Raw genomic sequence first — 21,818 nt, forward strand, 5'->3', positions numbered from 1 at the left:
GCAGACTGGAGGTTTGTTTTCCTCCCCTGTCCCCCTTTGCTCCAGGGGAGGAAACTGCAGCTGAAAATACACCAAACAAAGAAAAGTCCTGTTTTGTATGCACATTATTGCGTGTTTGGTGTTAATGCATTCTATTGTGCAGATTATTAATTTATTCTGGCCATTAGAATGCGATAATGCACAAATGCGCCTAAACATGCTAGCGTTAATGCAGGTTTGCGCATTTTGGCGGGTTTTTTTTTCCCATCTTCTTTTTTGAATACTCTGGTGGTGCCTTTCTTTTTTTGCCATTAAATGCTTTTAAACTGGGAAGAAAAAAAAGTCATACCCCTTTAAAAAGCGCCTTTTTCGCCATCCTATGTGCATGAGGCCTTACTCCTCCTCACTGCATCCATAACTTAGCAGTTTTGACTGTAGTTGAGTTTTTAAGAGAGAAATATGTGGGCACGCTGCAACACTTATGTCATACTTACCTGCACTCTGCAAAGGTTTTGCACAGAACACCAATCCTCTTCTTCTTGGGTCCCCTTCCAGTGCTTCTGGCACCTCCTCCTTGACCAGTGCCCCCCAAAAGCAAGCCGCTTGCTATGGGGGCACTGGTGTGTGCTCACTCCCGAGCCCCACTCTATGCACCCATAAGACACATAGAGCCACGGCTCAACCCCACCCTCCACGCTCTCCTCATTGGCTCACTGGCAGTGATTGACAGCAGTGGGAGCCAATCGCTCCCGCTGCTGTGTCTTAGTCAATAAGGAGAGAGAAACCCGGTACAGCCGAGGCTCCTGTGAACATCGAGATCGAGAAGGGGCTCAGGTGAGTATTAGGGGGACTCTGGGGGGAGCTGCACACAGAAGGTTTTATTGCCTTCATGCATAGAATGCATTCAGCCTCTACAACCCCTTTAAAGCCTAACTCACTGTGTTTTATACTTTGCTCCACTGACCCAGAACAATTATCTGGAAAATGAATGGCACACAAAGTCAGAAGTTGTTATATGCATCCTCATTTTGGATTTGTGGCTCGTGACAAGTTTATGTTAATATGCCAGGAAGAAGAGCTTTTGAAGCCAGAGGCTCAGCATGACAGCCATGCAAGTAGCATTTTAGAAGAAAATGACAGCCTCTCTGTCACAGAAGGGTTCTTTTAAAAATAATTGCATGTTTGAATATGGTGCTTGTAAAAAGCATTGACCTCACATATACTAGAACTGAATATAGAACTGTCTGTGTTCCCTGTATCCCCCCCCCCCCCCGTCTTTTTCTAGTGCAGGTTGGAGAATGAATATAATACAATGCTGTATACATGCAGTAGTAACAGGCTGAGAAGTCAGAGGAACACATTATTAGGTCAGGCACAGTATCGGCAATGTTAGTCATTTATTTATGGCTCTGTTTTGGACATCTGGGCTTTTTGATCAGCTGATGTTCTCCTGAATGGTCCAGCGACTCTGCACAGATGGCAGAGCTCAAAATTTCTGCTGCAGAAAAAAAAAAAAACATTTTGTTGTGATCTCCTGCATGAATGGGTAGAATGCTGTTTGCCTATGGGTGAGTCACCGAGGATCGGCCAAAATAGACAGAGAGCCTTAATGGTTCTTCTGAACACTAAACAGATGTCAGTAACTGGAGTTCATTCTCTCTGGACTTTAAGGACAAACATAATGAGGATAGGAACGAAATGTAACTCATAGCAGCTTATCAAAAATCAGCACTTGACCCTTCCCTCAGTCCAGCTAAAGAAAGCTGAATTCTGATTGGTTGTTACAGATGACTTTGCAGTAGGGTTCAATATTGAGTTCGCCCACCCTTTGCAGCTATAACAGCTTCAACTTTTCTGGGATGGCTGTCCACAAGGTTTAGGAGTGTGTCTATGGGAATGTTTGACCATTCTTCCAGAAGCACATTTTTTAGGTCAGGCATTGATGTTGGAAAGAAGACCTGGCTCACCGTCTCCACTCTCATTCATCCCAAAGGTGTTCTATCGGGTTGAGGTCAGGACTCTGTGCAGGCCAATCAAGTTCCTCCTCCCCAAACTCACTTATTTATGTCTTTTTGTTTATAGTACAAAAAGTAAATAACGCAGAGGTGATCAAATACCACCGAAAGAGAGCTCTATTTGTGGCAAAAAAAGAACACATCATCTTTGGGTAAAGTGTCCCACAACTGCGCAATTGTCAGTAAAATTCCGCATCGCAGAAAATGGCCTGGTTATGAAGGGGGTTGGTAAATCTTCCAGAGGTCAAGTGGTTTTGGTGCAGTAAATTAAAATAACAGACATGTTTTACTTGCCAGCTCTGTGCAATGGATTTGCACAGAGCAGCCCCAGTCCTCCTCTTTCCGGGTCCCTCACCGGCGCTCTGGGCTTCTCCCCCCTGCTGAGTGCTCCCATAGCAAGCCACTTTCTATGCACTCATGCATGCTCGCTCCCAAGCAAACTCTGTGCGTCAACTCTGTGTACCCCACCCTCCTCACTGGCGATGATTGACAGCAGCAGGAGCAAATGGCTCCCACTGCTTTTGTCCAAGGCTCCATGTACACGGGACGTTGTTAAAAGTCCCTTTCAATGCTGGAATTTTTAGAACGTTTGAAACATCCGTTCGGTCGCGTTTGTACCCGCGTTTAGCGGCGTTTGCGGGCGTTTGCGTTTAGAAGCGTTCCTAGAGGTCAAAAAAATTATTCCCCTTTAAAATGGAAAAACGCGAACGCTAAACGCGGGTCATCGCATTCGGAAGCGTTCGGACGAGTTTGTGCGTTTGAAACGCCAGGAAACACACGTTCGAACGCAAATAATTGCGTTCTAAAAACAGTCCCTGAACGCAACTGCCTGCAAATGACTGTAAACGACCTGGTGTACATGGACAGATAAGATAAAATGTAGATGGGTTCAGGGGCTTCTGAAAAAAACGCCCAACTACTCCTAAACGGCCATTTCCAGCGTCCCGTGTACATGGAGCCTAAGCCAATGAGAAGAGAGAGACCTGAGAGATTGTCAGCTCTTGTGCACATTGTTCGATCAAGATCAGACCCAAGTAAGTATAAGGGGTGGTCAGGAAAGGAAGCTGCTTGCAGAAGGTTTTTCATTCATAGAATCTATAAAGGTAAAAAAAACCTTCTGCCTTTAGAACCACTGTAATCACCACTTCCTTTTTTCATAGGAAGTAAGAACTGGAGAACCAGAAAGTAATAACAAAAAGACAAAAATAAACTCTGACCAAATCATTCCACACACTCCAGAGATATCTAGAGTTAAGTTTAAGGCTGCTTTCACACTGATCCATGAAAGCGGAAGAAAAACGCATGACCATGAATGCCTATGGATCTCTTCACACTGATCAGTTGGGGTCCGCTGCATTTTGTAAAATCCTGCTTGATGTACTTTTGATGCGGTAAAAAAAAAGCTCATAAAAAAGTGCCAAAAACGCACCTGCACTTGAGTTTTTGGTGCAGTTTATGAGTTGCATGTCTTTTTTCATAAGTGCAAAACACACCAGGAACGTGGCAAAAACGCATACTGTATGTGTTTTTACTGCCTTTTTGCAATGTAGCAGTGTAAAAGTAGCCTTAATCTTTTTCTGAAAGGCTTCAGACAAGCTTTTTATACTCCTAAGGCTACTTTCTCACTTCTCTGTTGCAAAAACACGGTAAAAACGCATGCCTTTTTTGCCGTGTTTTCAGTGCATTTTGCACCTGTCAAAAAGACACGCAACTCAAAAACTGCACCAGAAATACAGCTGCAGGTGCTTTTATTATGCATTTTTGTCGCATTTTTGATGCGGTTTCTATTCATTTTAATGGGGAGGTGAGCTTTTTTTTTTTTTTTTTTACTGCTGCACCAAAAATGTAGCAAGCAGGATTTTTAAAAACATAGCAGACCCTCAACTGATCAGTGTGAAGAGCTCCATATAATTTGATTAAAAAGTGTATAGAAATGTGGCGCTTTGCTTTTACAATTAGGTGTATATAATTGTATAAGCAAAGCGCCACATTTCTATACACTTTCTGACATTTCTATGTGGGGACACATTGTCAGATGAGAGCAGCTATTTTTATTAAAATCACCTCTCATTTATTGTAAGTGGTAGCACAATGGATTTCTCACACAAACCATATGATTTCATTGTCATGTGTTTTTCCTCTGCTTTTATTAACACGAAAGTGGAAGAAAACCTGATCAGTGTGAAAGCAGGGCTAGAAAAAGGAAACCAAATATACTCATAAAATGGAAACAAAACACTGTTCTGATTTGCTTCTGATGGAAACAACTTTTACCCCACTCATGTGTCACATTAGTGTCTAAGCAGGTTTAGCTGCCAGTAGAATAGCTAAGCCTAGGCAGCCAGGGCATGCTTACCCTACCACCTCATTGGTGGTACAACTTGGGGCAAATTCACACTGACCCTCAGTCAAATTGCAGAGCAGTCAGAGCAATTCTATGTTTTGGACCGTCTGTGTTATCTGCTGGCTTAGGGGGCAGTGGTGCATTATTCAGTGCAGTGCACCCTCCCTCCTTTTTTTTTTTTTTTTCATTTCGAACAAGCTTAATTTGTAGTGTATAAAACGTACACTTCATTTACTGCAATGTCGGGTGGGACGCCGTGCTGCGTGATATTGCAGTGCAATTCAGGCCGGTGTAACGTTAGAAAACCATACCCTGTGAAAATTCCATACCCTCGTCAATTCCTGTCACAGAACAGCTGAGCAGGCCAGCAATGCGCATGCTCGAAGGTCCTGGAGGGTAGGGAATTTTCACGACAGTGTGTTGTAACGTTACACCGCATCAGCTGTTGCCACTGTTACCTGAAAACATGTCGGCTGCAACATGAAATCATCTCCGCTCCTACCCCTGTGACTTCCCTGATCTCGGCTACTAAATGTAAAAGCGGCGGGTGTATGAAAATATAAATCACGGAGATCTCGGCTCCGTGATTTATATTTTCATAGACCCGCCGCCGCTTTTACATTTAGTAGCCGAGTTCAGGGAAGTGACAGGGGTGGGAGCGGAAATGATTTCATATTGCAGCCGACATGTTTTCATGTAACCGCGGCAACAGTTGATGCGGTAACGTAAAAAAACCCTACCCCGTGAGAATTCCCTACCCTCCGGAGCTTAGAGCATGCGCACTGCTAGGCTGCTCAGCTGTTCAATGACGTAGGTGCACCGGAAGTGACGAGGGTAGGGAATTTTCACGGGTAGGGTTTTTTTTACGGAACACCGGTGCACTGTGTTAAAATGCTGCATGTCTGCATTTTATCGCAGCACGCTGCAGTGCTAGGCTGCGTTTCAGTGTGAATGGGGACACATAGGAAACAATCATTTCCTGTGTGTCCCTGTAGTGACAGACGTTTTACCATGCAGTAATACTTCTGTCACCACATATAGTGTGAATTGGCCCGGAGGCTGTGTTCACACTGATTCACATGCATCTCACAGCAGGGGTCCGGTGCATCCCTGTTCTCCGTTTCAGGAACAAATCAGGCCTGAATTTTTGCCTGAAGTTGGGCCTGAAATGGAGCCATAGATGCACAATTGTGCAATTCGCTCCGCAGCTGCCCCCAAGATGTGTGAACCAGCTCCATTGACAGCTGGTCGCGGTCTCCTGTCATGCAAATTGGATGCGGGGAAATCTGCATCCAATTTGCATAAGTGTGAACCCAGCTTTAAAGTGTATCTAAAGAATATTTTTTTTCAATCTTGCAGTAATTGATCAGATTTATTATTTTTGTCCTACAGCTTATATAACAGTATATTTCATCGTATGCTATATTTATTTGGCTAAATTTACAGCATAAAGTGTCAGAATGTTTGCTGAATTGCAGGAATAGTTGTAGATGGACAATCCTAACCCTTCCTTTCCTGTGCGCTATGTTTTATTTGGTTTTCTTTAACCGCTTTTATATCTTCAGCGTGGATCTTGGTTATTATAAGACGTTTTTTCCCTTTAACATGCATAATTAAACATCACTTAAGTGATTTCCAAATCAGACTGTCACCAGCTTCCAATGATGTGGAAAAGCTTGATTTCACATTCATATATATTGTGAGGTCACAACTCAATGGCCTTTGTGGACAGCTTACAGTGCAGAGCAGGCACAGTGCTGATAGCATCTTCACCTTCCAGTGCCCCCGAAACATGTCTGAAAGCTGTGTTCATCGGTGGTGGCTTTGCACAGCCATTGCACATTATCATCCTGACACTGTAGCTAATTTATTTTATTTTATTTTTTTTATCCAATTTTACATTGGAACTTTATATGAATGGCTATGAGTAGAGGAAAGAACAAAACAAGGCTTGCTTAGCATAAGATACTTTTGGAGAATACAGAATATAAAGTCAAAGTCATGGTATCTATATATTGTTACTGTTCATGCTATTATCATTATCCACACCCTACAGTTCTGTGTTAACTGTTGCCCTTTGTTGATAGCCCTTTTAAAATGACCTGGCTGGCTTAATGTAACGCACATGTACTAACACACTGCAACAGGCTAAGAAGGAACCTTATAGTTGTAGATTTTTTTTTTATTTGGCGCAGACAGCATTTTTGCACATAATATTTATATAAAACGGATATACAGTGGGTACAGAGAAGAATCACCCCCCTTTTAAAAAATTCATACACTGCTCAAGAAAATTAAAGAAACACTTTGAAAACACATCAGATCTTAATGGGGAAAGATATCATGCTGGATATCTATACTGATGTGGACTGGGTAATGTGTTGGGAATGAAAGGATGCCACATAGTTTAATGGAAATGAAAATTATCACCCTATAGAGGGCTGAATTTAAAGAAACCCCAAAAAAACAAGGTGAAAAAATGATGCAGCAGGTTAGTCCGTTTTGCTGAAATTTCATTGCAGGAACTCAAATTGGTACTCATTAGTTTGGCCCCCACCTGCTTGTATGCATGCCTGACAACATCAGGGCATGCTCCTTTTGGGACGATGAATGGTGTCCTGGGATATTTCCTCCCAGATCTGGACCAGGGCATCACTGAGCTCCTGAACAGAGTGAAATGTAACCTGACGGTGTCGGATGGACAAAAAAATAATGTCCCAGAGGTGTTCTATTGGATTTAGGTCAGGCGAGTGTGGAGCCCTTCAATGGTATCAATTCCTTCATCCTCCAGGAACTGGCTGCATACTCTCTCCACATGAGACCGGGCATTGTCATGCACCAGGAGGAACCCAGGACCCACTATATCAGGGTAGCATCTGACAATGGGTCCAAAGATTTCATCCCAATACCTTATGGCAGTCAGGGTGCCATTGTCTAGACTGTAGAGGTCTGTGCATCCCTCCATGGATATGCCTCCCCAGACCATCACTGACCCACCACCAAACTGGTCATGTTGAACAATGTTTCAGGCAGCATAACGTTCTCCGCAGCTTCTCCAGACCCTTTTACGTCTGTCACATGTGCTCAGGGTGAACCTGCTCTCATCTGTGAAAAGCGCAGGGCGCCAGTGGCGAACCTGCCAATTCTGGTGTTCAATGGCAAATGCCAATCAAGCTCCACGGTGCCGGGCAGTCAGCACAGGGACCCTAGAGGACGTTGGGCCCTCAAGCCACCCTCATGAAGTCTATTTCTGGTAGTTTGGTCAGAGAAATTCACACCAGTGGCCTGCTGGAGGTCATTTTGTACGGCTGTGGCAGTGCTCATCCTGTTCCTCCTTGCACAAAGGAGCAGATACTGATGGGTTAAGGACCTCTATGGCCCTGTCCAGCTCTCCTAGAGTAACTGCCTGTCTCCTGGAATCTCCTCCATGCTCTTGAGACTGTGGTGGGACACACAGCAAACCTTCTGGCAATGGCACGTATCGATGTACCATCCTGAAGGAGTTGGACTGCCTATGTAACCTCTATAGGGTCCAGGTATCGCCTCATGCCACCAGTATTGACACTGACCCTAGCCAAATGCAAAACTAGTGATAAACAGTCAGAAAAGATGAGTAGGGAAAACAATTTCATTGGCCTCCACCTGTAAAACCATTCCTGTTTTGGGGGTTGTCTCATTGTTGCCCATCTAGTGCCCCTGTAAATTTCATTAACAACAAAGCAGCTGAAACTGATTAATAACCCCCTCTGCTACTTAACTGACCAGATCAATATCCCAGGAGTTTTATTGACTTGATGCTATACTCTGATTAAAAAGTGTTCCTTTCATTTTTTTTTGAGCAGTATATTTTGTTCCTTTGAAGCCTGAATGAAGGCTCAGTGTCTCAGTGTTGTTTTATCCAGCTGTATTTACTCAGTGCAACTTATAACATCCAAGTGAAAGATATAACACCAACATGTCAGAAAAAAAATTCAAAAACAGAACCACTGAGTTGGAAAAAGGATCACCCCCCCTCCCCTCCCCTCTTTGTGTCTGTATTTTGTTGGATCACGTTTTGCTTTAATTACAGGCTTTAGCCTGTTGGGATATGTCTCTACTAACTTTGCACATCTAGACTTTGCAATATTTGCCCACTCATCTTTGCAGAACTGCTCAAGTTCAATTTGATAGTAACCATTTGTGGTCTGCAGTCTTCAAGTTATTTCACAGATTTTCAATGGAGTTCAAGTCTAGGCTCTGACTAGACCATGCAAGGACCTTCGCCTTTTTCTCCTTCAACCACTGTGTAGTAATTTTTGCTTTGTGAAAGGATTTATGTGGTTCCGCGCTTAGGATAGGGGGTATATATGTAAAAATTGACAACGCACCTGGCTGCTGCCCACTTCAAAAAATGCAACCCTGAAAGGGGAGCATTTAAATAGATAGAAAAAAGGGGAAGGAAGTGATTGGCGCTGCCTGGTGGGGTGTTTTGGGAATATAATTTATGGTTCAACACTTCTAGTAGGGTATTGTATGGGGGTCTATACAGTAAAATTTATATTAAGACCTGTGTATAAAAAAAAAATTTTTTGTATCAAATGACAAACCTGTGTAAATTCAGAACAAGTCTATGTGCAAATTCTAGACATAAAGTAAAACCTCTTAAAATTATATCAGCAATGGTATACCATATGTGCAAATGTGCAAAAAGGTGCAAAGGTGAATACCAGAAGTGAAGTGATAAGTAATAAAATGATTCAATAATAAATATCAATTAAATAATGTCCAATAATAAATTAGCAACCATAAATTGACAATCGGTAAGTATAATCATAAAGGTACCAATAAATATAAGTGCGAAAATTAATATTATATATATATATATATATATAGCTGCCAATGAATAAATAAGTGCAAAGGTGAAAAAAATTCCTTCTAATATATAACTGTGCAAAAAATGGCAGTATAAAAAGTAAAAAGTAAAAGAAATATAATAATAAAACGGTGTCCGTATAAATTATCAAGCGAATGGGTCCAAACACATGTGCAGTCTCGGTGATTTTAAATCCAGAAAGAGTCCTAAATAAGTGTAGTCCGTATATGGTGGTTAAAAGTGCTCTTTTCTCTATGCCCAAAGTATGGTGGGTGGGCAGAAGGAAAAAGTGTTCCCCTGAGCCTGGGGTCCTGCGCTTACCAGATTCCCTTACCCCTGCAGGGGTAAACAGCGGGTCGATTATTAGGGGATCGCTCCCACACACTGGCAATCAGGATATCCCCCGACCTCGATTCCTCTCCTTAGTGGTGTACAGATGTCAGCTCAGTAAGTGTATTAGAAATCCAGTACAGTAACCGGGTATGTAGGAGAAAAGGGAAGGAGCCTCCAATAGTGTAAAATTGTTTTTACAAAAGGGCTTTATTAAATAAAAGACATGTACTCACATAATATAAAAACCAAATGTATGCCCGTCTGGCATAGGAGCCGCAACCTCCTCTTTCGCGGTGCACGCCCAGAGATAGCGTGCGTACCAACCGCCGGATGTGCGTTCCAAGCCTCGGGTTCGGAGGACGGAAATGACGTGGTCACGCTCTCGACCGGTTTCGTCTCACTGACGTCATCTGGAGAAGCGTCGACCACGTCGCCTCCGTCTCCTTAAGTATCGCGTGGTTACCAGGCAACCCGGTTCGGAAATGTTGTATTAATTGATATGGCCAATCTGGCCGTGGTGTGTCAGCTGTTGCTAGGCAAAGAAAAGTCTTTAAAACCTATTCTAAAAAGTATACGTAGCCAATTGGAAAATTAGGGGAATTGAATTGTCGGAAGTTACTGGGCAGAAGTGGTGTATTGTTTGAAATGTAGAAAGACATTAAAGGGCTAAGTAGCATAATTATGTATGTGCATTTCGATCAATATATTATATGTAGGCGAAAATGGTATCCGAATGAAAAAGGAATTATATATAATTAACCCGTGTGGTTCGTGAATAGTATTCTATATTTTATAACGAGTCATATAAAGATTTATTCAATGTGGGCAAAAGAACTATAATTAGGGGTATTTTACACGGACAATATAAATGGAGGATATTATTGTTCTAAAAAACTTAAAGGTGAATTGAGCCACAATATTAATTAATTCCCATAAAGATAAATTACTTGTAAAAAATAAAATATAATATAATAATAATTTAATGGAGTTCGTTCTTATGTGCAAATGAAGTCCTAGAAATAACGGGAATTAAATTATTAAATGAGATTAGTGTGTATATAAGGGTAACTGTGGAAATTTCATAGGGGACATATATATAATACTTAGTTATGTGCAATAGTGTATTAAACATGTAGGGAAATAAAGAGCTTATTACTGTTGATACATATATATATATATGTGCAATGAGAGGCAAGTATATAAATAATGGGGTGCTCTGGAGGGTGAGAGAAAAAAAAAATAAAAAAAAAATATATATATATATGTTTGGACATAGGGGACAATATCTGTAAAGTGGTAAAAAAACTACCGAGAGCAATACAAAAAAATTAAATGAATAAAATTAAATGGAAATATTCTTAAAATTAGTGGTGGTACTAAATAAATGTATTATATATACCCGGTGGTCTGGTAGGCACTCAACACTTAATTAATAAATTCATAGTATTGCCTATAATACATTTACTGAAGCAATATGAAAATCTTACATAATGTCTTAATCAGATGTGTAACATACACAATCATATGAATAAATAAAGACTTTCTTAAAACAATCAGATATTTTTCAGTATAACTGTAACAAATCACATAGTCAATTTGCTATGCATAATAAACCGCCCTGGTGTTGAGTTATGTATAGGCATGCCTGAAATTATAATTGAATACTCTTCTCATGTGTGCCAATAGGTTGATATATTAATGTCTAACTCCTATTTCTGTTCTAATTCATTATGGGTGGTGTAGAATTTGGAAATGAGGTGTCTTGCTATGTAGGACTAAAGCAAGTTGATAATAATTTACACAAAGAATTACAGTAAAATCATAAATATAATTTATGTAAAAAATCGAAAATTTAAAAATATAAAATATATGTAAAGAAAAGGGGCTCTCGTATTCAGATAAATGTCCTGGGGCCTGTGCTATATATTAAGGGATGTATATTGGTCACCCTAGTCCAAATATTATGCAATCTGAATATGTTTTTAATAATTGGAGATGAAGCAGTTGAGATCTATGTCAAGGTTCAATCCGCCAGGCTGGAGTGATTCCAATTGGAATATCCACTTTGTTTTGTTTTTCGAGATCTTCCTAGTTTTGTTCTCTCCTCTCCAGTGGGCTTTTATGGTATCGATACCATAGAATAATAAGCCTTTAGGATTTTTGTTGTGCATTTCGAGGAAATGTCTTGATAGACCATGCTTGGGGGAAGCCTTTTTTAATATTTTTTATATGCTCTCTTATTCGTACATACAATGGCCTTGTGGTTCTCCCCACGTATTGTTTATGACATGGACACTCTATGACATATGTCACATGTGTGCTAGAGCAGGTAATCAATTTGTTAATCTTAAACTTCCGTTTGTTAAAACAAGATCTGAACTCAGTCATCTTCCTTGATTGTAATGTATTGTTTCTGCATGCTAAGCATTTCCTGCATCTTATAAATCCTTTTAGGTCTGGAAAAATCTTTATAGATTTAGGTGGGTCTACCACATTATGGACTAGCCTGTTCCTAAGTGCTGGGGCTTTCCGATATATAAATTTCGGTTGTCTAGGTAGGATTTTTGCTAAAGTCCTGTCTGATTTTAAAATCGGCCAGTATTTTTAAAAATTTTTTTCCATTTGTCTATGTTGCTGGTTAAAACCGGTAATAAAAGCCATTTCGAATGCATTATTGTTGTCTCTAGGTTTTTCTTTTAATAATTCGTCCCTCCTCTTATTTCTACCATTCTTCTTTGTGGTTTCCAGTATTTTCTTATTATATCCTTTTTCAATAAACTTCTCGGTCAGTATATTTGCTTGTATATCGTATTCCTCTAATTTACCACAGTTCCTCCTCAATCGCATGTATTGTCCTTTGGGTATGTTTTGTTTCCACTTAGGGTGGTGACAACTCGATACAGGGATATACCCGTTCTTGTCAGTGGGTTTAAAAAAGGTGCGCGTGTTCAATTTCCCGTTATCTTTAAAAATTTGTAAATCTAAAAAATCGACTTGTTTTAGGTCCTGATGTCCAGTGAATTTAATGCCGTATTGGTTGTTATTCAGCTCGTTGATAAAGGTTTCTAATGTATCCTGTGGTCCTTTCCATATCATAAAGATATCATCTATATATCTGCGGTAGAAGCTCAGGTGGGGTCTGTGGGTGGAATAAATGAGCTCTTCTTCCAGTAGGTTCATGAAAACGTTTGCTACGCTTGGTGCGTATCTCGCTCCCATCGCCACACCCTTAGTTTGGACATAGAAATCCTTGGAGTGCCAAAAGTAATTGTGGGACATAGCTAATTGTAAACCTTCTAAAATAAATTTTATCTGTATTTGTTTGAGATCCGAATCTAAATGTAGTGCTCTTTTTACTCCTTGTAGTCCATCCTTTTGCTTGATACTAGTATACAATGAATTGGCATCCACTGTTACTAAAAAACACTGTTCGTCGACTTCAAGACTTTGTAATTCCCTAATAAGTTGTGCACTATCCTTTAAATAGGATTTCCCTTTCGGTACTAAGGGTTGGAGGTATTTGTCTAGGTACTCTCCCAATCTGGAAAAGAGGGAGTAATTATAGTTCTTTTGCCCACATTGAATAAATTTTTATATGACTCGTTATAAAATATAGAATACTATTCACGAACCACACGGGTTAATTATATATAATTCCTTTTTCATTCGGATACCATTTTCGCCTACATATAATATATTGATCGAAATGCACATACATAATTATGCTACTTAGCCCTTTAATGTCTTTCTACATTTCAAACAATACACCACTTCTGCCCAGTAACTTCCGACAATTCAATTCCCCTAATTTTCCGATTGGCTACGTATACTTTTTAGAATAGGTTTTAAAGACTTTTCTTTGCCTAGCAACAGCTGACACACCACGGCCGGATTGGCCATATCAATTAATACAACATTTCCGGACCGGGTTGCCTGGTAACCACGCGATACTTAAGGAGACGGAGGCGACGTGGTCGACGCTTCTCCAGATGACGTCAGTGAGACGAAACCGGTCGAGAGCGTGACCACGTCATTTCCGTCTACCGAACCCGAGGCTTGGAACGCACATCCGGCGGTTGGTACGCACGCTATCTCTGGGCGTGCACCACGAAAGAGGAGGTTGCGGCTCCTATGCCAGACGGGCATACATTTGGTTTTTATATTATGTGAGTACATGTCTTTTATTTAATAAAGCCCTTTTGTAAAAACAATTTTACACTATTGGAGGCTCCTTCCCTTTTCTCCTACATACCCGGTTACTGTACTGGATTTCTAATACACTTACTGAGCTGACATCTGTACACCACTAAGGAGAGGAATCGAGGTCGGGGGATATCCTGATTGCCAGTGTGTGGGAGCGATCCCCTAATAATCGACCCGCTGTTTACCCCTGCAGGGGTAAGGGAATCTGGTAAGCGCAGGACCCCAGGCTCAGGGGAACACTTTTTCCTTCTGCCCACCCACCATACTTTGGGCATAGAGAAAAGAGCACTTTTAACCACCATATACGGACTACACTTATTTAGGACTCTTTCTGGATTTAAAATCACCGAGACTGCACATGTGTTTGGACCCATTCGCTTGATAATTTATACGGACACCGTTTTATTATTATATTTTTTTTACTTTTTATACTGCCATTTTTTGCACAGTTATATATTACAAGGAATTTTTTTCACCTTTGCACTTATTTGTTCATTGGCAGCTATATATATATATATATATATATATTATTAATTTTCGCACTTATATTTATTGGTACCTTTATGATTATACTTACCGATTGTCATTTTATGGTTGCTAATTTATTATTGGACATTATTTAATTGATATTTATTATTGAATCATTTTATTACTTATCACTTCACTTCTGGTATTCACCTTTGCACCTTTTTGCACATTTGCACATATGGTATACCATTGCTGATATAATTTTAAGAGGTTTTACTTTATGTCTAGAATTTGCACATAGACTTGTTCTGAATTTACACAGGTTTGTCATTTGATACAAAAAAATTTTTTTTATACACAGGTCTTAATATAAATTTTACTGTATAGACCCCCATACAATACCCTACTAGAAGTGTTGAACCATAAATTTTTGCTTTGTGTTTTGGGTCATTGTCATGTTGGAAGGTAAACCGTCTTTCCATTGAAAATTTCTGGCAGAAGGCAGCAGTTTTTCTGCAAGAATTTGATTTGTATTTTTCCCCATCCATTTTTATTTTCATCCTGACAAGTGGTCCATTCCCTCCTGCAAAGAAACACCCCCATACCAGGATATTACCACTTCCATGCTTTACAGTAGGAATGGTGTTTTTTGGATGGTGAACTGTATTGGATTTCCGCCAGACATACAGGTTGGTGGTGAGGCCAAATCATTTAATTTTAGTCTCATCTAAAATGTTGGTGTTATATATTTCACTTGAATGCTATAAGTTGCACTATTAATACAGCTGGATAATATACAATAATACATAATACAGGCAGTTTTGTTACAAGGAAAAAATCAATTGTAGTTCATGAAAGTCAAAGAAATTCTAATGAGCTGTAGCTTAGTCACTGAGGGATTGAGTTTATTTTCCATTTAGCGACACAGGAAGTCTTGGAACTTCAGGTTATATTGCTGCATACAGGAGGTTTTTACATTTGCAAAGCAAATAAAAACTTATGACGGCCCAGGTTCCCTTCCACTACCAGCATGCCCCAGTTTTCTGCTGGTGTCCTTTGAGAAGGGATGTCTTTTATTCAGCTCTGGTATTGTAAAGGCAAACTTGATTTTAATTTTTTTTTGTTTTGTTTTCTATTAGGCTTGCATTTTTACCATACCACATCCAGACTCTTCCAGACTGGATGTTCCAGGGCTAGACTTCAAGTGGGCTTTGGGTTCCATGTGACCACTTTCCAGACTCTGGTCTGGTTAAGTTAGCTGCAAAACAGTTTCCAGGTCTAGGGATCGCCTCTGGACTTGCCCTGTCTTTGAAGACTCTCTTACTGATTGGGCCAAGCACTAGGAGCTCCCTTGTTTTTATTTGGTCACTGGGTACCATTTTCTCCCATTTCCTGACAACTTTTTTAAGGGTGAACACTGGGAGTGCTGACCTGCTGGGGGGGGGGGGGGGGGGGGGGAGTGTCACGCATGTACACTCTTTTAGACCACGCAGCATTGAGGAAGCATCACTCCACTGCTGCTCCTGTTGGAAAGATCCATGTAAAACTTTATTTTTCAGATCTGTTCCTGTTTCCTTTCTACAGTGACTTTGGCTACCTTTGGCCATCTGACCCTCTGGTCACCGATCCTGCTACCAGCTGGTTTATTTGCTTGAGTAAAAGAAAATATAGGAACCCAATAGGTTCTAAACCCGTGCAAATCAATAACCAAAAAACAAATAAACTACAATAAACAGCTGCGTGTTGTAAAGTCTAAAAAACACACCGTGAAAAAAAACAAAGCGGCTTCGCTCTTACATCATAAAATACATATCACCATAGTAAATAAACAATAGTGAATAGACAAATAAAAAAAAAATACGTCTTCATTTAAATTATAAAAAATACATAAAAACGATGTAGTCATATATAATCCCACATGTGAATAACGTCCTCAGTGAGTATAGGAAATGTTCCTCTCCACCAGCATGCAGATGCACTAAACACTCACCAGACTTAATTGACCCCTATTACAGGGAGTCAAATTGTGCATATGGGAAAATCCAAGCTGTCATACATGAGGTCACACGAATTATTTCAAACCGCTACTGTCATCCATTCAGTATGTATATAAATAGTGTATTGAAAGCTTCAGTGTTGCCATATAGAGAGAGAGAGGAAAAAACACTCTCATGGTGCAGTATATCAAATAATTTATTTAAAAAAGAAGGATGTATTGCACTTACATCAAAGAAGATAGGGATCAGCATGTATTGTATAGGAATCCCCGGTTTGCGCCCACCTGCGATCCAGCTGACCGGAAATGACGTATCTCAAACACCAAAGGGGTGATGTAAAAGCGCGGTTTCTTTGTTCTTTTTCACTATTTGTTTGAGTACCTTAGGCCCTGTTCCTAAACTTGAGCCTGTACATGACCTACCTGCTTTGAGGCCACATGTCTGACTCTGGATTCCAGGGTGGGGAAAGGGGAGTCCTGTATGGCTCGTTTGGGTGTAGCTGGGTCCTCCACCCTCTCGGACATTCTTACTAAACTCATGCATTACCCAGTTATTTGCTGACTCTGATATGCAGAGGCTTTAAGTACTCCCACACCATCTCCAGCAGATATTTTATGTGATCTACATATGGCCTTTATGGCTTCTGATTCTGAGTTGCTTATACCCTTGTCAGATGAGACCCACCTTTAAGCCTCATGCACACTGGGTGTTTTTACTATTGCTGTTTTGGGCCTCAATCATTTTTTTCTGCAGCCAGTAAACTCCCCAGCATGTTATCCTGTGTCCACGCACGCAGGCTTTTATCAGCATTTTTTGGCAGGGGTATTTTCAGGCTGGAAAAAAAGCTCAGAACTAGTAGGTTTGACTTTGAAGAGGAGTTATTTAGCTGTAAAAATGCGTCAAAACACAACTATCTGGCGTTTATAAGCATTTCATGGGCCTCAAGCTTTTGTGAGAGTATAGTATTGCAAACAAATGCAAACAAGGCAAAATACTAATGCAGAAACGCATTAACGCGCAATTCTACAGTTCACACTACTGGCATTTTTTATAATGTCCTTTGTGCATGAGCCTTTAGGAACTGCAGTCTACTGCTATGACTCCCATTTCAGCTCTTATTGTTGCAGTGCACACCATCCTAAAACTAGAGGAGCAGCCTGTTGCTTCTACCATTTCCGTCTTGGGGTCATAAAGGGCCATATCCCTTTTCAGACACTTTTCTAACGGTTTCTTTACAAAGATTGCAAGTGCCCTGAGATAGGTTGTGTGCTTCCCGTAACCTCCTGCTGGCTTTGTATTCATTTGGTGTGGGCTTTGTTAGGAAGTGGTCCAATACTTCTGTGGATCCTGCCCTATCTCACCTTCTCTCAACTGTTTTAGGCGAAGAATGCACCTATCTTAAGGACCCAACCTGTAAGTGGCACATTCACCCCATCCTGGACCTCAAAGCCTGGAATATCTTCATTTGGGTTCACAAATTTTACTGTATATAGAACTGACAAGATCTGTCATTGCTTGCCTTCATTAGGGACTTTCTGGCTTTTTGTGGATTTTAAAGATGTGTACTTGCATGTACCCATCTTTCCAGCACTCGTGTTTTCTGAGGTTTGCTGAAAGGCCTTCACACCCTGGGTGTTCACCAAGTGTCTACAGTGTTAGCCCTGTTGCACTCTTGTGGAATCCCCATTTTGAGATACTTAGACGATATCCTGTTGAGGGCTCTGTCAGTCAACAAATGTCTGATTGTCCAGATGTAACAGAGGTTCAGGTGGTTCTTTAAAGATTAACACCGCTTTTCTTTTTTGAGAAAAAAAATTCCCCTCTGAGTGATGAATTGCAATATTTTTTAACAAACTTTGTTTCCGAATTCCTACCTTTTGTTATTCTGAAGATATAGTAATTTGTTTTTCTGTGTCCATGTGCATAGTAAGTCTGTATGGGAGTGGTTGTATGATTATCAATAAGCTGCTGCTGCACCTGTAGGGCTCTAATGAGGAAATTGGCAATCGCTTTAGACAGGATTTCCCTTCTGAGAGTATCTCACCTAAAATTACATTTTGTTGCAGAGGATGCCAAAAATCTGATTTGTAGCTTACTGCAGATTTCTGGGAAAATCAGCCAATCACGCAAGCAGGACATTACATTTTCAGGGGTTGTTCTGTACACCATTTGTGTGCAGAACACCTCCAGGTAGCCAAGTTGCATTGCATTTTACAGAAAATGACAGCTCTGCAGATGGAAAAGGAAAGGTAATTTTAAATAACATTCAATCACAACATGACTTGTAATAGAATATGACTACTTCCATTCCATTTTTAGAGATGGGCTAGGTGAGTGTTTGAACAGGTGCCCTTATCTTGTAGAGAACCCTTTTTGGTCTTGCATACAGATAAGGTGGTGTTGAAGCCCAGGGCTATGCGCCACTTCTTGCCTACAGTAGACTCTGCCTTTTACTCTTACCAGGATATTGTTCTTCCACCCTTATTTTTGAATCTCCAGTTCATCAAAAGGACATTTTCCTCCATTGTCTGGATGTGGTTCGGGCTGTGTGAGTCTGTCTCTCAGCCACTACTTCTTTCAGAAATATGGATTCCCTTGTTTTCTCATTCGCAGTAGTTCCGGAAAGGGCACCCCAGTTTTTTGTTCTGCCATCTCTAGGTGGCATAGACGGTTGTTGTTCAATCGTATGGTTTCAAAGATCTGGTTCCTGCCTACCCTATTAAGGTTCACTCTACTAGCTCTGTGAGTGCCTCCTGGGCTTTGAGGCATTGAGCATAGTTTCCAAGATTTGTAAAGCTTCTACCTGGTTTTATATTTACATGTTCTCAAAGCTCTACAAGGTGGACGTTTCTGCCTTATATTATGCCAGCTTCAGGTGTAAGGTCCTTCAGGTGGCTCTTTGAGCTGCAGGCAGTCCCAAGTTTTCTGTTTTATTGTTCATTGGGCCTGTTAGTTTGCCTACTGTTCCCCATCCCTTAGTTGGATTGCTTTTGGATGTCCCAAAGTTCTAAGACTTCCTCTGTCCCCCCAATAAACAGGAAAGACGATAGGATGTGTTATACTCCGTGTAAATTCCTTGTTTTGGTGTCCATTAAGGGATATAGTCACACCCCCCCCCCCCCCCATGGTTATGATCATGCATTTGGTAAAGTTTTGCTACTAAACTGAGGCATGCTGGCAGTATGAGTGGTGATACCCTGGGCTAGCCCACAGTTTTTTTGTTTGCCAGTGTCCAATCCCCCTGAAGGTGGCTTCCTGTGTTCCTCACTTGGTTCCAAGAAACTGAATTTATGGCGGGTATAAAATTCTATTTTTATTTTTTTTACTCAGGATTTGGCCAAAGAATCGCCAGTTTCAGTTGTTGTTCTATTGAATGCAGCCACTGATGTCACTGGAAAGTCAACAATTTCCAACTACCTAAATAAGCATTACTGTCTGCTATAGCAGCAACTCTGTGTTCAGATACAAATTACTAGAGAGGACAAACCGATATTGTGGCTGCTACAGATCACTGCTACAGAGTTTCTTGTGTGACCCTAAGGCTTCATGTTAGGGGCAGTAAAAATGCACAGTTGAACTGTGTTTTTACTGCCACCCTTGAGCTGCAACAGGCAGCGGACAGGGTGTAAGTATATATATATATATATATATATGTATATAATATATATATATATATATATGCACACACACTATATTACCAAAAGTATTGGGGCACCTGCCCTTACAGGCACATGAGCTTTAATGAGATTAGTCGGTAGGATTCAATATTGAGTTGCAAGTACGTGAAAATGGCAGTGCATAAACACTCCAGGATGCAAAGGATTAAAAAGCCAGGTGGACATCCAGTAAAAAAGGGGGTTTAACAGTTTACTGGTAATGGGGACCAAGGAAAAAAGTACATGAATTGCTTACATCACCCTGGGCTGGAGTGGACAAGGGCACCGACAGGGAGCGACACGGATGCTGAGAGGTTAATCTCCAAGGACCGATGAGCGGTGTGTACGCAGAGCCAGAAATCAGCCGGCGCAGGTATGGAATCACTCCGCTGTAGTTCCGGTTAATGTGACGTCAGCCAGGCAGGACAATTTCATGCTCCCAACTTTGTGGGAACAGTTTGGGGATGGCCCCTTCCTGTTCCAACATTACTGCCCACCAGTGCACAAAGCAAGGCCCAGAAAGACATGGATGAGCAAGTTTGGGGTGGAGGAACTTGACTAGCCTGCACAGAGTCCTGACCTCAACCCGATATAACTTTTAGGGGGTGAATTAGAGTGGAGACTGCGAGCCAGGCCCTCTCGTCCAACATCAGTGCCTGACCTCACGAATGCGCTTCTGCAAGAGTGGTCAAACTTTCCCATAGACACACTCCTGAACCTTGTGGACAGCCTTCCCAGAAGAGTTGAAGCTGTTATAGCTGCAAAGAGTGGGCCAGCTCAACGTTGAACCCTACAGACTAAGACTGGAATGCCATTAAAGTTCATGTGCATGTAAAGGCAGGTGTCCCAAAACATTTGGTAATATAGTGTGTGTGTGTGTGTGTGTGTGTATCTATATCTATATATATATATATATATATATATATATATATATATATATATATATATATATATTATATCCCATACATGTATTTTATACCTACACAGGGTCATTTATGTGCTGTGGGTGCAAAGCAAAACTCCCAACATGTAGTGATCTGCCAATCACAACCCAGGTGGGTGAACAGGGAAGTGCTGCAAATTCTCAGCCACTGTGTGCATTGCTCATGGTTGCAGCGCATTTGTCAGCAAATGTGGTTAAAACAGGTGGTGGGGAGGCATCACAGCGATTTGAACACCGGTTGCGCTTCAGGGGACTGGTAGATTGACAAACATTGAAATCTACCCTAAGGCAATTTAACTTTTACATTACAGGTACAGTACAGCTTCTTTTCAAAACAAAAAAAAAAAGCGAATAAGGAAACCTTACTGAAACCTTATCTGCTGTGCTTTTGTTCTGTATGTTTAGTAATTTACCACCAACCTCTTTCCTACTTATTTTTAGATGCCTTTGGAAGGTTTAAGGAGTGAGATAGAACAGAGGGTGGAACCTCATAATGATTATTTCAGTACACAGTTCCTGTTAAACCTCTCTGTGCTGGGGACACACCAGATCACCGTAGAATCCTCTGTGGTGGACTCCAATGGCGTACTCTGGAAAACTGGCCCCAAGACCACAATCTTCGTTAAATCATTAGAAGATCCGTACTCCCAGCAGGTACGGCTACAGCAACAGCAGCAACAGCAACAGGTCCAGCAGCCTGCCCAGCAACAGCGAAATGCCTTCTCCCGATTCTAACATTACTATCTGATAAGCTGTTTTATGTCCAACTACGACTGGTTTTGTTATTTCTTTTTATATAAATATTCAATGGAAACTACATATAGTGTGCCTTTTTTGTGTGTTTACGTTCATTTTTTCCTTTTAACCTGACTATGTAGATATTCGAAGGAAAACACCTATGGGTAATTGCCAGGTGGTAATGCAAGGACCCAGAAAAAAATAACGCCATGTCCCACCATATATATATAAAACGCCATGTCCCAGGCAAAACAACTATTTGGCAAAATTCATGGACTTTATAGGCGCAA

At 40.9% G+C, this 21,818-nt stretch overlaps 1 protein-coding gene across 1 annotated transcript in view; it reads left to right on the forward strand.

The window, feature by feature from the left end:
• The window catches only part of INTS7 (integrator complex subunit 7), a 159,126-nt gene extending 137,519 nt beyond the window's left edge, over nt 1–21,607 (forward strand). Inside the window, exon 20 of the mRNA XM_082249275.1 lies at nt 21,232–21,607. Coding sequence (XP_082105401.1) covers nt 21,232–21,525 — 294 coding nt within the window. The 3' untranslated portion in view covers nt 21,526–21,607. The remainder of the gene's footprint in view (nt 1–21,231) is intronic.
• The last annotated feature ends 211 nt before the right edge of the window (nt 21,608–21,818 follow it).

Source organism: Pelophylax lessonae (assembly GCF_965119305.1).
Source record: "Pelophylax lessonae genome assembly, chromosome: 3".
NCBI classification, from domain to species: domain Eukaryota; kingdom Metazoa; phylum Chordata; class Amphibia; order Anura; family Ranidae; genus Pelophylax; species Pelophylax lessonae.